Raw genomic sequence first — 15,618 nt, forward strand, 5'->3', positions numbered from 1 at the left:
CTTGATATGTTGTAAACAGATGACTTTTTTGTTATAATTATTTGTGATTTTTGGTGTAATTGTTTTAGTCATGGACACTTTTTTTTTCGTAGAGATGTTGTATACGTTTGTTAGTTTTGTAACTATTGCGTATAAAATTTATAAAGAAAGCATGTAAGAGATGTTGTAATGTTTACCTGGGGCGTTTGCCATAATTTTTTTTGTTGTAATCGCCTATAATTTTTGGTAAAATACTTGGTGATTTTTATTGTAATTAAATATATAGAAAATGTCATATTGTCTAACCAATTTTTCATAGTCACGAACACATGTTTTTTGTTGTTATAGCTTTTGATTTTTTATTGTAATTGTTGTCAATTTTTGTTGTAAACCAACATGTAGAAAAATAGTTGTTAATTATCCATTTTTTATAACATTTACATTTTGAATTTTTGTTGTGAATATTTTGTTGTAATAGTATATATTTTTGTAAGCGGGGTGAGGATTTTGTTGTAAACTGGGGAAGAGAAGGACTGCGGGTTGAGTTTCCAAAAACTAGGGGGCAAAACATAAAAGTTACATTACGGTTGATTCTGGACGTCGGATCAAGATCCGACGGAGCGGAGGACGACCAATTTCTCCCCCTTTTTCAGCCGACCGACGGTCAGCTTTACCCTGGGGTATGCGTGTGTTATCGACACTAAAATCGTCAAATAGGAGGTCCATACACGTCGGTCGTGACGACCGAGCACTGCCAAAGTAGCGCTAGTCTCCTCTTCCGATTGCATTTGCAAGCGCTGCAACAAAGCTGCGCGCGTACGAAGGCGTGCCACAAAGCTCTAGCTACTTGGCTTCTCACATCTCCTCCTCGTGAGCTTCCAGAGACGATCGATGGCGACGACGGCGGCAGCGCTGCTGCTGGAGGAGGCGCGGGTGCCGGCGTTCGAGGCGTGGCTGTTGGGGCTGCGGCGGCGGATCCACCAGCACCCGGAGCTGGCCTTCCAGGAGCACCGCACCTCCGCGCTCGTGCGCGCTGAGCTCGACGCCCTCGGCATCCCCTACGTCTGGCCCGTCGCGCGCACCGGCGTCGTCGCCACTATCACCGGGGGTGGTGGCCCCGGCCCCGTGTTTGCGCTACGTGCTGACATGGACGCGCTACCCATCCAGGTCCGTCACAATATATAATGCAGTCAGTAAATTAACCAAATCATTCATTAGTTGATAATCGTCATGGGTTGATGATAATGGCACAATTAGTTGTTAATTGCATGCACCATGTGCATGGAATCTTATACTACCAGCCATTTTGTCCATTGTGTATGGACCATGGATCGTAGAAATAGATATTTATGGAGAATTGTTGATGGTTTGTGCATGCAAGTTGATGTAGTATAAAAATAAAAATATAGATCAAATACTTGATTGTCGAGGGATTGCTCCATCGATCGGCATATGCAGGAGATGGTGGAATGGGAGTTCAAAAGCAAGGAAGATGGCAAGATGCATGCGTGTGGGCACGATGCTCACGTGGCCATGCTGCTCGGAGCTGCCAAGCTTCTTCAATCCCGGAAGGATGATCTCAAGGTTCAGTCCTCTGAAAATACTCACATAGAAGTTGTTGGTTTAAAGTTCAGTATTGCAAGATGGTCGTCTGTTGATCAGAAATCCTGGATGAGATTGAGATTTGAGATTTCAAAACAAAGATATATGACTATTGTGTGGTATTTCTTTTCTTCCATTCTTAACCTACCAGGGCAAGGTGAAGCTCGTCTTCCAGCCAGCGGAGGAGGGTCATGCTGGCGGGTACCATGTGTTGCAGGAAGGTGTCCTCGATGATGCCGATGCCATCTTCGCCATGCACATCGACACACATCTACCAGTGGGTACTGTCGGATCTAGGCCTGGACCTTTCCTTGCCGGATCTGCTCGTTTCAAAGCGACCATCACTGGGAAGGGCGGACACGCGGCCGTACCACATGCCGCGGTAGACCCGGTGATAGTTGCGTCATCGACCGTCCTCAGCCTCCAACAACTTGTTGCTCGCGAAATTGATCCCCTTCAGAGTGCGGTACATTTTGCTTTACTCAATTGATGCTTACTTTTTCTTGTCACACTTGATTACCCTGTCGATTCCATTCGCGGATACCAATGTGGAAATGTCGATATATGCATAGCATAGGAGGAGCCATCCTTGATGCACAATGATGACGAAGGAGTACGTAGTTGTTATGGTTAGGTGTGCTGGGGAGGTTAGATTTTTGGAGTGGTGAGGCTCACATTAGAGCCATTGGCCTCCGGCCTTATGGAGGTGTAGCAAGATGGTGCGGTAACATGTGTGTTCTACATGGCGGGTCCACTGGTAAGTGCATGAATGTAGAGGGGTTGCGAGTAGGATGAACAACAAAGATGATAAAAACAGTTAGAGTGTGAAAAAGAAAATGGTTCAGCTGATCCAAGTCAAACAAATCAATTTTTTGACTTGCATCTACAAAATAGCAATCGTCTCGAGTAGCCACAGATGTGCACTATATTTATATTTGAAGTGTACGCAATACTCTGATATATTAACAGTGTGTCATGTGTAATTAACTGCTATCATGTGCTTGTTTAATCTTAGGTTGTGTCAGTTACTTTTATCAAAGGAGGTGAGGCGTTCAATGTTATCCCGGAGTCTGTGACCTTGGGTGGCACCTTCAGGAGCATGACCACGCAAGGGTTATTCTATCTCAAGAAGAGGATCAAAGAGGTCATTAACAACATGATCATGAGGCCAACCGGTCCCTTGGCACCTCTACAACAATTAGTGTTTTGTTATGACTTCCTTTAACTAATACAACATGACTAATTAATTAAGGTGATCGAGGGCCAGGCGGTGGTGGGGCGATGCATGGTGACGGTCAACTTTATGGAGGAGGAGCTCCGGCCATACCCAGCGACCATGAACGACGAGGGAGTGTACAGTCATGCCAAGGCGGTGGCAGAGAGCATGCTCGGAGAGGCTAACATGAGGTTGTGCCCCCAGGTGATGGCGGCGGAGGACTTCGGGTTCTATGCACAGAAGATCCCATCCGCCTTCTTTAGTGTCGGTGTCAGAGGCGCCGGTATGGAGATTAGCCATGTGCACACGCCGCACCTGGTGGTCGATGAGGGTGCTCTTCCTGTTGGGACAGCGCTTCATGCTGCCGTGGCCATCGAGTACTTGAACAAACATTGATGATATAGCCACCTCTTCATCACCAAACAAGAAAAATAACTGGAAAATGTTGTGCACAATCCCAAAAGGTTCATTCAGACGATGTTGTATACCATTGAGGATAATGCAAGACGGCATAAAGTTGCTTGTGCAATGTGGTACTACATACAAGCGGTCGTCATTGGCCCTGCAAGTCTATGATCCTCACACAGGGGAATTTTTGAACATTGCCGGTGAGCCGGGCTATCTTCCAAGCAACATTACTCTCTGCAACTTGCACTTGGAACAGATTGTGTTGGCCAGGAATTAATTCACTATTGTCTAGCCCCTCCATGTCTTGAAGAGTTGAAGTACTTCTATTTTCAGTGGTCTACCAACGAGACACGTTATGGAATCTACCTTGTGTTGTGTATACTGTAATATTTTTGCTCGTGAACTGGAACTACAATAGAGAGTTGATCAATCCCCAACTGCTAATAATTAGTAGCCTCCACTTGTCACTTAAAATTGTAATACAATATTAAAGAGTTTTGCTTTGGTGTCCCCCAAACATTGGTCCCATGTGGATAGCCAGGATCTTTCGATACCCCTTCGTGAGATAATTTATCCCTTCAACTTTGATTGTGTGTGTGTGGGGGGGGGGGGGACACCGGTGCACACCTAAATATTAGATGTAAACCAGAAAATCAGACGTCGGCCTCCATTCGGCAGCAACTCCACCCAGTGAGACCTATGTATATCTATATATATATGGCATGTTTGTTTTTGTTCTGTTCAACTAAGTTGTGCAGAACTTGTGGTTAAATGATAGGCTTAGACGTCCATTGGGTTTTAGAAACTAAATCCCTGATCGGCCAATTTATCAAAATTCAAATAGAGTTCGTTAACATATTCAACCCATGAAGGTCACATCATTGATCACAAAGGGATTGCCCTAAATAGGAAAGAAAATGTACATGTCTTGTAGTTGCGGATTCGGCCATTCAAAAGTGGACACTAATCCGCAAGCTTCATGCAGCAACGTATCGATCTTGGACGATTTCGAGAAAACTAACTAGTCAAAGTTGTCCATGATCCGAATTGGCCATTCGAACGTTGTTGCATGCCATTGAGGGTGATGCAAGATGGCAAAAGGTTGCTTGTGCAATGTGGTAATACATACAAGCGGTCGTCATTTGCCCTACAAGTGTATGATCCTCTTAGAGAGATATTTTCGAACATTACCGGGGAGCCGGGCTATCTTCCAAGCAACATTGCTCTCTGCATACAAGCCGTCATTGGCCCTAATGTTCGACCATTACCGGGGAGCCGGGCTATCTTCCGAACAACATTGCTCTCTGCATACAAGCGGTCGTGATTGGCCCTAATGTTCGACCATTACTGGGGAGCTGGGCTATCTTCCAAGCAACATTGCTCTCTGCATACAAGCGGTCGTCATTGGCCCTAATGTTCGACCATTACCGGGGAGCCGGGCTATGTTCCGAACAACATTGCTCTCTGCATAAAAGCGGTCGTGATTGGCCCTAATGTTCGACCATTACCGGGGAGCCGGGCTATCTTCCAAGCAACAATTCTCTCTGCAACTTGCACTTGGAACAGCTTGTGTTAGTCGGGAATTAATTCACCATTGTCTAGCTCCTCTATGTGTTCAAGTACTTTTATTTTCAACTAGCATGGTGCCCTCGTAATTGCGAGAGCATCATCTTTAAAGTGTCAAAATGGTTTCAAACATTTAAAGTTCAGCATGTTCACATTATGTGTCCAAATTTAGAAGTAGCATATAATTCCATAGCCATCACAAATGTTATCCTAAATACATTAACTTTACTTGAAATGCATTTTAAAAATATTTTAAAATGTCAAAGAAATACAAAAAAAATGTCGCTTCACATATTACATGCTCACAAAGTTGTTTGAGCAAAAACCGACATATTTTGTACCCTGTATAAAAATAACAAAATTTTGATGCTAAAATAGTATATTTCTTTCTATTTTTTACAGACGGCACAAAAAGTGTCGAGTTTATGTAATACTTTAGGTGCACATAGAACATTTCCCTCTACATTAAACTCAATCATATAATCAGATTCCAAAATGAGTTGTGGTGTGTTATGTCTATATAAAATCTAACACATAAACTTTGCTTACTTGTAGTTGCTTGCACCGAGGCTATGAGTTGTGCTTGCAAATTTTGTTAGGTGTGGTCGGTTACTCCCTTTGTCCATCAAAGGATGTTTCAAATTTGATCTATACAGTATAGTATATCTACATAAATGTAAATTTAAACAAAGTTGAGACATCTTTGTTGAAGGGAGGGTGTACTACATATAATTTATGTGTCCTAGATATTAATTTTTGAGCAACTTTTCTGGCCTAAATGTGAACTCACCTACATAGATAGAAGCAATTATAAACATAGTATTAGTAAATAAATCACCTAAGAATATATTCTACCTAATGTGAGTGCTAGTGCACACACCTAGCTAGTGAAAATGCATCAATCAATTTTGAAGAAAATTAGCCTTAGAGCATCTCCAACAGACGCGCGAAAAGGCGCCCATGCGGTAAAAACCGCCATTTTAGCGCTCTGGTGCCGAAATAATTCGCTCCAACAGACGTGCGGTGCGCTAATTTGTTTCCAGCGTGCGAAATTGCGGCCCAGCGCGCTGGATATTTGGTGCACGTGCATCCAGGCGTCCAAATCACCGCTCTGCCGTCGCCAAATCGCCGCCACGACCTCGCTGCATTTCGTACTGTTGTAATAAACTATTTTTATTTTATTTATTTGACTGTATTTGATCTTCGTAGCACCTTGTAGTTGTTGTTTTATGTTTGTTTCCAGCGCGCGAAATTGCGGCCCAGCACCCGCTGGATATTTGGTGCACGTGCATCCAGGCGTCCAAATCACCGCTCTGCCGTCGCCAAATCGCCGCCACGACCTTGCTGCATTTCGTACTGTTGTAATAAACTATTTTTATTTTATTTATTTGACTGTATTTGATCTTCGTAGCACCTTGTAGTTGTTGTTTTATGTTTGTGCATGCGCCAACGCGCTTCATTTACAGCACCTGGAATTGATGCGTTTTGCGCATGCTAAATAGTGTAGCACCTGGTGAAATGATCCGCAAACGCGCACGCTAAAACTGGGAAAATGGTGTTGTACAATTGTTTTACCGCGCGTCTGTTGGAAATGCTCTTATTTCTCAACATAAGGTTACACAGGCTGCTTATATTCTCCTCATCATAATTCTGGTCGCCAAAACCATCCAAAGATAATCCTAACCGGTTGCGAGTGGATACATCCGTTGAGGTCGTGCGGCCGTAAGGGAAGTCCGTGAGTATGCACCTGATTTTTTTTTTGTTGCCTCGTACGGGATAGCTTCTAGTCATAGTTAGTTTTTTTTCCTGTTTAAATCTACCACGTTCAGTCTAGGGCAGCTAACACTCTTTTTCTCAATAGCTAGCGTACATTGTTGTGTGGACCCAGCTAATAACCGAACCCACACCCATACGTGACGTTGTGAAAATAAGGTGTATCAAGATAGTTATGTGAACGCTAATAGTTCATTAAATCCTGACCACGAATATTAGATCTAATGATTATAATAATTTTAATGATGTGAATTAACGTGGTGTCTCTATTTTAGACCTCTGTATTATGCTTTTAGTATATAATAGGTGGTGCATCAATGAGACACGTTACGGAAGCCAATAGACCCAATAAATTAGGTAGGGTTGCGTCTATTGGGTCCACTATCGCGCACGATTGTTTTAGCCAAATCGTGTGTATTCCTAAAGCAGTGCAAATGATTTCCCAAACAATCATCATGTGCAACGTTTTCCCGTAATATAATATTTCAAATTTTCCCCAACTCGCTTCTTATTTCGACCCCTAGTACTCCTCTTCTTTGTAAGACATAATATTTCTGTTGCTTAATGTGATGGGGATGAGGCCCGGTTGGGGAAAAGCAAAAGAAAAACTATGTAAAACGCACCATCAGCTACACGACCCAGTCTACACAACATTTTATCCGACGACTTGTGCCATCTATAGGTGATCGTACAACAGGTAGAAACACGTAGTATGTCCAATGGGTTCACGAAGAAAGACAGCATGCAAATAAATTACTCCAAAACCTTTGATGAATGGAGATATGCCAAACCGACGTTGCTGACCCGACACGACCCAAGCACTAACCTTCTGGCTTTTGATCAACTAGTCTGGAGGCCTTCGATTCAAATATCGCATCCCGCCTCAGCTCAGCTCTCGCCTCTCTCCCTGCTGCGCCAACACAGACACGCGCGCGCGACTCCGGCCAGTCAGTAGTCAGTACACACACAGCGTTCAGTCTCCCGCCGCCACTAATCCGGCCGCCATGTCTCCGGGCTTGCTCCTCCCCCTCCTGCTGCTGCTGCTTGCAATAGCCCTCCCACTGACGCCCGCCACCACGCAGACAGTGCCGGCGTTGCCAGTAGTCCAGGAGGACGACGTGCGGTGCCTCCGCGGCGTGAAGCGCCACTTCAGGGACCCAAACGCCCGTCTCTCGTCCTGGACCTTCGCCAACACCTCGGCAGGCGCCATCTGCGATTTCTCAGGCGTCTCCTGCTGGCACCCGCAGGAGTCGCGCGTCATCGCGCTCGAGCTCTCCGGCTACGGCCTCCATGGCGCCCTCCCATCGCATCTCAAATACTGCTGGGCCACCACCACGCTCGACCTCTCCAACAACTCTCTCGAGGGACCGATCCCGCCCGCGCTCTGCGACTGGCTCCCTTATCTCGTCACCCTCGACCTCTCCGGCAACCGGCTATCCGGGCCGATGCCCTCCGAGCTCGCCAACTGCGTTTACCTCAACTCGCTCAAGCTCAGCGGCAATGCCCTCTCCGGCAAGATCCCCGCTTCTCTATCGCGGCTGAGCCGCCTCAGGACGCTCGACCTCTCTCACAACGGGGATAATTGAACTTATACTCCCTCCGTGCGGAGTATTTGCTGTCGCGCACTCTTGTTCAACTTATTTTCTATGCTATGATGAAATCATTGTGAAACTGTTTCACTTGTTTGCAATCAATATGTGTGAATGTTTATGTACTATTACAGCAAGAATATTCCATTTAAAAAATTGAAACATAGAACAACTGAATCACGCTTGACATTCAGTTTTGGACAACTTTTTTTTTTTGGGCTGGGACAGCCGTACAAATCACAGATCGAGGTGTGCTTCTGAAACTAAAGGGTTATTATATGCTTGACACATTTGTTAACCTCCTGTATCCCCTCGCCGCGGCCACACGCTTAGGGTATAGTGGCTACCAGTTCGCAAACGATTCTAAGACTAGTGGGAGTAACATAGGTAATAACATAATTTTACATGCAGTGCCAACTACTCTCTCCGGAGGGACAGCGGGATGCCATGGTTTCTGGCTGCACACGGCTCCTGATGGTCGCTCAGGATATCTTGTGCCAGGCTGGTTGGCGGCATACTAGAAGGCTATGTTGATCCGTAGTCTGAATATGTTACTGTTTCGATGGTTGATTCTTGTGTCAATCCTCGATGATGCGTGATTTGTAAACAATAATTTTTACGTCCTTTAATAAAAAGGTCGTGTGCATCATCATGATGCAGAAGCCGGGGAATTACCCCATTTCGAAAAAGAAAAAAAAAGTGCCAACTAAGCATTTTGGTGACATGACAAGTCATTAATTGAAAAAATAAGAGGGTTGTGGTAACTACCTATCATCACATCACACATTTCCAAAACAAGATAAGTCTATAACCTAACAAATATAACTTTACATGACACCGTTCATATGTTACTACCCACTATGGAGGTAGTAACATATAGTTGTAACATATGCATGTTATTACTCTATGTTACTCCCTACTATGAGTAGTCTAATTCTTTTGACATACGCCCTTTAATTCTAAGAATTTATGATCGCAAATTTAAGGTTTGGATGCAAAGTACTCCCTCTTTATGATACGGGTGGCTTTTGGACACCTCCTCCTCAAGACCGACAAGTCCTCCTCGTGGCCCCATGACACGAGCTCGGGCCAAAGCTATACACCAAGAGGTGAATTCGCTCCTTTCCACGTATACATTTGATACCTCATTGGATGGCATACTACTTCATGCGAGTACGCTGTGTTCAATCAGGTACATCGATCAAGACACAAGCCATGGAGGCCAAGCCAATGGAGAGGGAGCTGAAGATGAAGAAGATGGAGCTCCAGCGCCCTAGCCAGAAGTTCCGCCCCCCAGGACCGGAACTTCCGCCCAGATGCTCCCAAGATGTTGTCCAGCGCCCAGGAAAGAGGATCCAGCCGGAACTTCCGCCCCCAAGGACCGGAACTTCCGCCCAAGTTCCGCCCAAGTTTCGGAAACGCGCCAAAACGCCCCGGGATGTTACTGCAAGGAAATCGGTCGTTTTCGGAACTAGGCCGGAAGTACCGCCCCGACCGGAACTTCCGCCCCCCAGGACCGGAACTTCCGCCTAGATGATGTTCAGCCCCCTGTGAAGGGAATCCAGCCGGAACTTCCGCCTGCGCGACTTTCAGCACAAACAACACTTTTCAGCATGTAACTTACCCCTTCGCCCCACCAACTATAAATAGCCTGGTTGGCTCAGATCTGAGATTAGACTTGAATTGAGATTAGAAATGAGCTTTGCTCCTCCCCCACGGGAAACCCTCCAGATCTGAATCTATGGAGTGTACCACAACTCTTCTAGGGAATTGATCTCTTCCATTCTAAGAATTCTAGTGTTTGGATCTTTTGCTTCTTGCAATTCTATCTTTGCGCTCTTTTCCTCTTTGGAACTCTATCGATTTCTATTGCCAATCTTTTGTGAGGGATTCTACTCCTCGTGAGTCTTTTACCTTGCAATTCTATTGGGTTGGTGTATCGGGCCAACGAAGAACAACCGGTTGTGTGTGCGCGTTGCGTTTGTATCTTCGATCCACCCCACTTTCCACCGTGTTCTTCGCGTTCCTCCACCTCCCCCATGAATCCCATCCAAATCCGTGAAGATCGGGCCTCCCCTAGGGTTCAGCCCTTGCAAGCACCAAACTATGCTCCAAGCTCAACCTCCCACTCCGGAAACACCCCCACCCTTACCATGTGCAATGGCTAAGTGACAATGGAAATGTGAAGATCCAACACACTGTCACAATATCCTTCAAGATCGGCGCCTATGAAGACACCGTTGATTGTGATGTCGTGCCTATGACGGTGTTCCACATGCTACTTGGTCGCCCTTGGCAATATTACAAGAAAGCAAACTGATACGTCTCCAACGTATCGATAATTTCTTATGTTCCATGCTACTTTATTGATGATACTTACATGTTTTATACACATTATATGTCATATTCGTGCATTTTCTGGAACTAACCTATTGACGAGATGCCGAAAGGACAGTTGCTGTTTTCTGCTGTTTTTGGTTTCAGAAATCCTAGTAACGAAATATTTTCGGAATCGGACGAAATCAACACCGAAAGTCTTAGAATTCCCGGAAGCTTCCGGAACACCGAAGGAGAGTCGGAGGAGGGCAGCAGGGGGCCCACACCATAAGGCGGCACGGGTGGCCCCCTGGCCGCGCCAGCCTATGGTGAGGGGGGCCCAGCCGCCTCCTTGCGCCGCCTCTCCGCCTATATATTCGTCCCTGACCTAAAAACATCGACCAGTTCGACGAAAACAGAGAAAACCATCCAGAGCTGCCGCCATCACGAAAGTCCAATTCGGGGGACAGAAGTCTCTGTTCCGGCACGCCGCCGGGAAGGGGAATTGCCCCCGGAGTCATCTCCACCGCCGTCTCCACCGCCATCTTCACCGCCATCGTTGTCTCCATGATGAGGAGGGAGTAATTCACCCCCGGGGCTGAGGGCTCCACTGTAGCTATGTGGTTCATCTCTCTCTTTATGTGATCTAGTTATCATCTATGTGTTACTCTAGTGATGTTATTAAAGTACTCTATTCCTCCTACACGATGTAATGGTGACAGTGTGTGCATCCGTGTTAGTACTTGGCGTAGGCTATGATTATGATCTCTTGTAGATTATGAAGTTAACTATTGCTATGATGGTATTGATGTGATCTATTCCTCCTACCCGGCGTGAAGGTGACGAGTGTGCATGCTATGTTAGTACTTGGTTTAGTCGTGTCGATCTTTCATGCACTCTAAGGTTATTTAAATATGAACATTGAATTGTGGAGCTTGTTAACTCCGGCATTGAGGGTTCGTGTAATCCTACGCAATGTGTTCATCATCCAACAAAAGAGTGTGGAGTAGTCCTATTATATGATCGTTGTTGAGAGTGTCCACTAGTGAAAGCAGGATCCCTAGGCCTTGCTTCCAAGCATCGAATCTCCGTTTGTTTACTGTTTTGTTGCATGTTTACTCGCTGTCATATTTTATTCAGATTGCTATTACCACTCATATACATCCAGATTACTTGTATTTCACTATCTCTTCGCCGAACTAGTGCACCTATACATCTGACAAGTGTATTTGGTGTGTTGGGGACACAAGAGACTTCTTGCTTTGTGGTTGCAGGGTTGCATGAGAGGGATATCTTTGACCTCTTCCTCCCTGAGTTCGATAAACCTTGGGTGATCCACTTAAGGGAAAACTTGCTGCTGTTCTACAAACCTCTGCTCTTGGAGGCCCAACACTGTCTACAAGAATAGAAGCACCCGTAGACATCAAGCACTTTTCTGGCGCCGTTGCCGGGGAGGAAAGGTAAAAGACATTCATACTTCGGTTCCAGGTAACAGTACTTTTCTGGCACCATTGTGTGTGTGCTCGAAGCTATTTCCTTTAGATCCTGCAATTGCATCTTTTTGTTTCTTGTTTTTATTTTCACTAGTTAGGAATAATGGAAAACAACAAAAAAATTAGTGAGCTTTTTAATCTTTTTCCTAATTTAGAATTATTTGATGCGAAAATTCAAAAACCTATGGAACCTTATTTACATGATAGTAGCAATGTTATTAGTATGAATGCAATTACTGCTAATGCTATGAAGAAGTCTAAGCTTGGGGAAGCTAGTTTACATAAAAATAATCTTTTTAGCTCCTCCGCTTTGGAAGAAATATTTTGCTCCGATAATGCTTTATCTCCCATATGCGATAACTCTAATGATGCTTCGATATTTTAAATCCACCTGCTGAAAGTATTCCGTATAAAATACCTATGAAAATTATTGAACGTGTTATGGATAACCGCTATGAAGGGGATGGAACTGTCCATCCTGGAAATCATTTACTGTTTTTGCATGAATTATGCGGGTTATTCAAGTGTGCAGGTATCTCTATGGATGAAGTGAAGAAGAAACTATTCTCCGTGTCATTGTCTGGTAAAGCGGCGCATTGGTATAAACTATTGAAGGACGGGCGCTCTCTTGATTGGAAGGATATTGTGCCTCTATTTTATTCCAAGTTCTATCCTCCAAGTGAAATTCACAAAGATCGAAACTATATATATAATTTTTGGCCTCATGATGGAGAGAGTATTGCCCAAGCATGGGAGAGGTTGAAGACTTTAATGCTCAAATGCCCCAATCATGAGCTTCCGAGTAATATCATCATTGATAATTTCTATGCAAGACTTTCTTTTCAAGATAAGACCTTGCTGGATACTACTTGTTCTGGATCATTCACGCGCAACAAAGAAGACTTTAAAAGGGACCTTCTTGATCGGATTAAGGAGAACGCTGAAGATTGGGAGAACGACAAAGGTAAAGAGTCAGGTATAAATTATGATTATGAATGTATTGAAACTTTTATGGATAGTGGTAAATTTCGAAATATGAGTGCTACTTATGGTCTTGACTCTCAAGTTGCTGCAAATCTTTATAAAGCTTTTGCTTCTCACATTGAATTGCCTTGGAAGAATTTTGATAAGTATCATGAACCTTTTAAAGACGCTTGCATGAAGGATGAAACTGTTATTAATGATTGCAATGAACATGTTGAAACTTCTGAAAATACTATTTCCTATAAGCATGTTAATTTTTGTGGAATACATAGACCTTGTGGAATTAATCAAATAGAAGATGAATATTGTATCCATCACAGAAATGAAAAAACTAGAAAGTGGTCTAGAGCTCTAGATGATCTTGGAGAAAAAGTGTGTGCCCTCTATCCTTTTATTTGTGAACTTTGCCATAGAGTTGGTCATTTTAATTTTCAATGCTCCTCCAATGATAATTCGAACCCCATGAGTGCTGCAAATTTGTATTGTGATGATGAAATTACTCCTAATCAGCATGATGAACTTACTTTATTTTTGAAGTGTGAAGAGTTATCAAGAAAATTTTCTTTGTTAAATATTAACGATCTTGATATTGATGATGTCCTGCATGGGTGTCTTTCTTATTGCATTAATAATTGCCATACAAATACTTACATACGGAATATTTTAGAAGATGACACCTTGCCAAAATATGATAGGACCGCTGTGTGTTTTCAATTAATTAATGAAAAGGAGGGATCCTCCCAAGTTTCTTCTATTGTTTTTGAAAGTAAATCAGGTTATGCGGACAAGCCACCCTTCAAGCCTCTTCCTCCTAAAGAAGGGAACGAGGAGAAGGAAAAGAAGAAGAAGAAGAAGAAGAAGAAAGAAGAAGAAGAAGAAGAAGAAGAAGAAGAAGAAGAAGAAGAAGAAGAAGAAGAAGAAGAAGAAGAAGAAGAAGAAAGAAGAAGAAGAAGAAGAAGAAGAAGAAGAAGAAGAAGAAGAAGAAGAAGAAGAAGAAGAAGAAGAAGAAGAAGAAGAAGAAGAAGAAGAAGAAGAAGAAGAAGAAGAAGAAGAAGAAGAAGAAGAAGAAGAAGAAGAAGAAGAAGAAGAAGAAGAAGAAGAAGAAGAAGAAGAAGAAGAAGAAGAAGAAGAAGAAGAAGAAGAAGAAGAAGAAGAAGAAGAAGAAGAAGAAGAAGAAGAAGAAGAAGAAGAAGAAGAAGAAGAAGAAGAAGAAGAAGAAGAAGAAGAAGAAGAAGAAGAAGAAGAAGAAGAAGAAGAAGAAGAAGAAGAAGAAGAAGAAGAAGAAGAAGAAGAAGAAGAAGAAGAAGAAGAAGAAGAAGAAGAAGAAGAAGAAGAAGAAGAAGAAGAAGAAGAAGAAAGAGAAAGAGGCAATGGCATATCCCCGCGTGTATGAGGTAACAATAGGTAACTGTAAGTATGTTGCGCCTAATGATTATTATGATAATGAATCTGAGTACGATGATCTTCCTATACCCTTTACCCATATTAGTGATCATGATTTTGATGAGCACACTCGCCTTTGATATTGAAAATCTCTTTGGTACTGATTATGAAAGTAATGATGATAGCATTATTCATGTCCCCTTAAACGATGATATTGAAAGCTCTAAGCTTGGGGATGTTGTGCTTGAAGATCCTGTATTTGAGACCTCTACTTTTAGTGAAAATGATGATATTACATATTCTGGTTTAGATAATTGCTATAGAGATGTATATGACACATGTTACAATTATCCTTATGAAACTTGTCATAGTTATGATGGGCTTGCCAAAAACCATTCCCTTAGTATGCAACTTGTTTACCATGTTCAAATTCTTGATAATAATCCTGCTCCAATTACTATTAATGAGAAGAGTTTTTCTTATGACAAAAATAATGATAACTTTATGCATATGAACCATGATAAGAATGTTTTAAGTGATGTTTATATTGTGGATTTCATCAATGATGCTACTGAAAGTTATTATGAGAGAGGGAAACATGGTTATATTCATCTTAATAATATTAAGTTTCCCCTCTTTATGTTGAGAATCTTGAAGTTACTCGTGTTCTATCCTTTTATGCTTGTCACTTTGTTCTTCATGAATTCATTTGTGTACAAGATTCCTCTGCATAGGAAGCATGTTAGGCTTAAACGTGTTTTGAATTTGCCTCTTGAAGCTCTCTTTTGCTTCAAATACTAATTCTTGCGGGTGCATCACCAAAACTGCTAAGCCCATCTTAATGGCTATAAAGAAAGAACTTCTTGGGAGATAACCCATGTGTTTATTTTGCTACAGTACTTTGTTTTATATTTGAGTCTTGGAAGTTGTTTACTACTGTAGCAACCTCTCCTTATCATGTTTTTTGTGCCAAGTAAAGTTTCTATGTCAAAGTTGATGTTATATTTGGGATCGCTGCGCAGAAACAGCATTGCTGTATGTCACGAATTCTGGCACAAGTCTCTGTAGAAAATTCGAAAAAATCTGCCAATTTACGAGCGTTATCCTCAGATATGTACGCAACTTTCATTAGTTTTGAGTTTTTCCATTTGAGCAAGTCTGGTGCCATTTTAAAATTCGTCTTTACGGACTGATCTGTTTTTGGCAGATTCTGCCTTTTATTTCGCATTGCCGCTTTTGTTAAGTTGAATGAGTTTCTTTGTTCCATTAACTTTCAGAAGTTTTGTGCAATGTCCAGAAGTGTTAAGAA

The 15,618-nt window shown here is 42.9% G+C and overlaps 2 protein-coding genes across 2 annotated transcripts; both read left to right on the forward strand.

Annotated features, from left to right (window-relative positions):
* The first annotated feature begins 739 nt into the window (after positions 1-739).
* LOC124682245 (IAA-amino acid hydrolase ILR1-like 3) lies at positions 740-3,491 on the forward strand. The gene is made up of 5 exons (XM_047216969.1): positions 740-1,146; positions 1,438-1,563; positions 1,733-2,047; positions 2,597-2,725; positions 2,834-3,491. The coding sequence occupies exons 1-5, from the start codon at positions 871-873 to the stop codon at positions 3,191-3,193; spliced, it is 1,206 nt and encodes a 401-aa protein (XP_047072925.1). The 5' UTR covers positions 740-870; the 3' UTR covers positions 3,194-3,491.
* Positions 3,492-7,548: 4,057 nt separating this feature from the next.
* LOC124682243 (probable inactive receptor kinase At1g27190) lies at positions 7,549-8,130 on the forward strand. Its single transcript, XM_047216967.1, has one exon. It carries the CDS (start codon positions 7,549-7,551, stop codon positions 8,128-8,130), a length of 582 nt encoding a protein of 193 aa, XP_047072923.1.
* The last annotated feature ends 7,488 nt before the right edge of the window (positions 8,131-15,618 follow it).

This window comes from Lolium rigidum, unplaced genomic scaffold (assembly GCF_022539505.1).
Source record: "Lolium rigidum isolate FL_2022 unplaced genomic scaffold, APGP_CSIRO_Lrig_0.1 contig_7407_1, whole genome shotgun sequence".
In the NCBI taxonomy this organism is placed as follows: domain Eukaryota; kingdom Viridiplantae; phylum Streptophyta; class Magnoliopsida; order Poales; family Poaceae; genus Lolium; species Lolium rigidum.

Coding starts and splice junctions, on each gene's coding strand:
- LOC124682245 (XM_047216969.1), top strand. CDS start 871: ATGGCGACGACGGCGGCAGCGCTGCTGCTGGAGGAGGCGCGGGTGCCG. Junction 2,048..2,596: donor TTGATCCCCTTCAGAGTGCG/GTACATTTTGCT, acceptor GTTTAATCTTAG/GTTGTGTCAGTTACTTTTAT. Junction 2,726..2,833: donor TCAAGAAGAGGATCAAAGAG/GTCATTAACAAC, acceptor TAATTAATTAAG/GTGATCGAGGGCCAGGCGGT.
- LOC124682243 (XM_047216967.1), top strand. CDS start 7,549: ATGTCTCCGGGCTTGCTCCTCCCCCTCCTGCTGCTGCTGCTTGCAATA.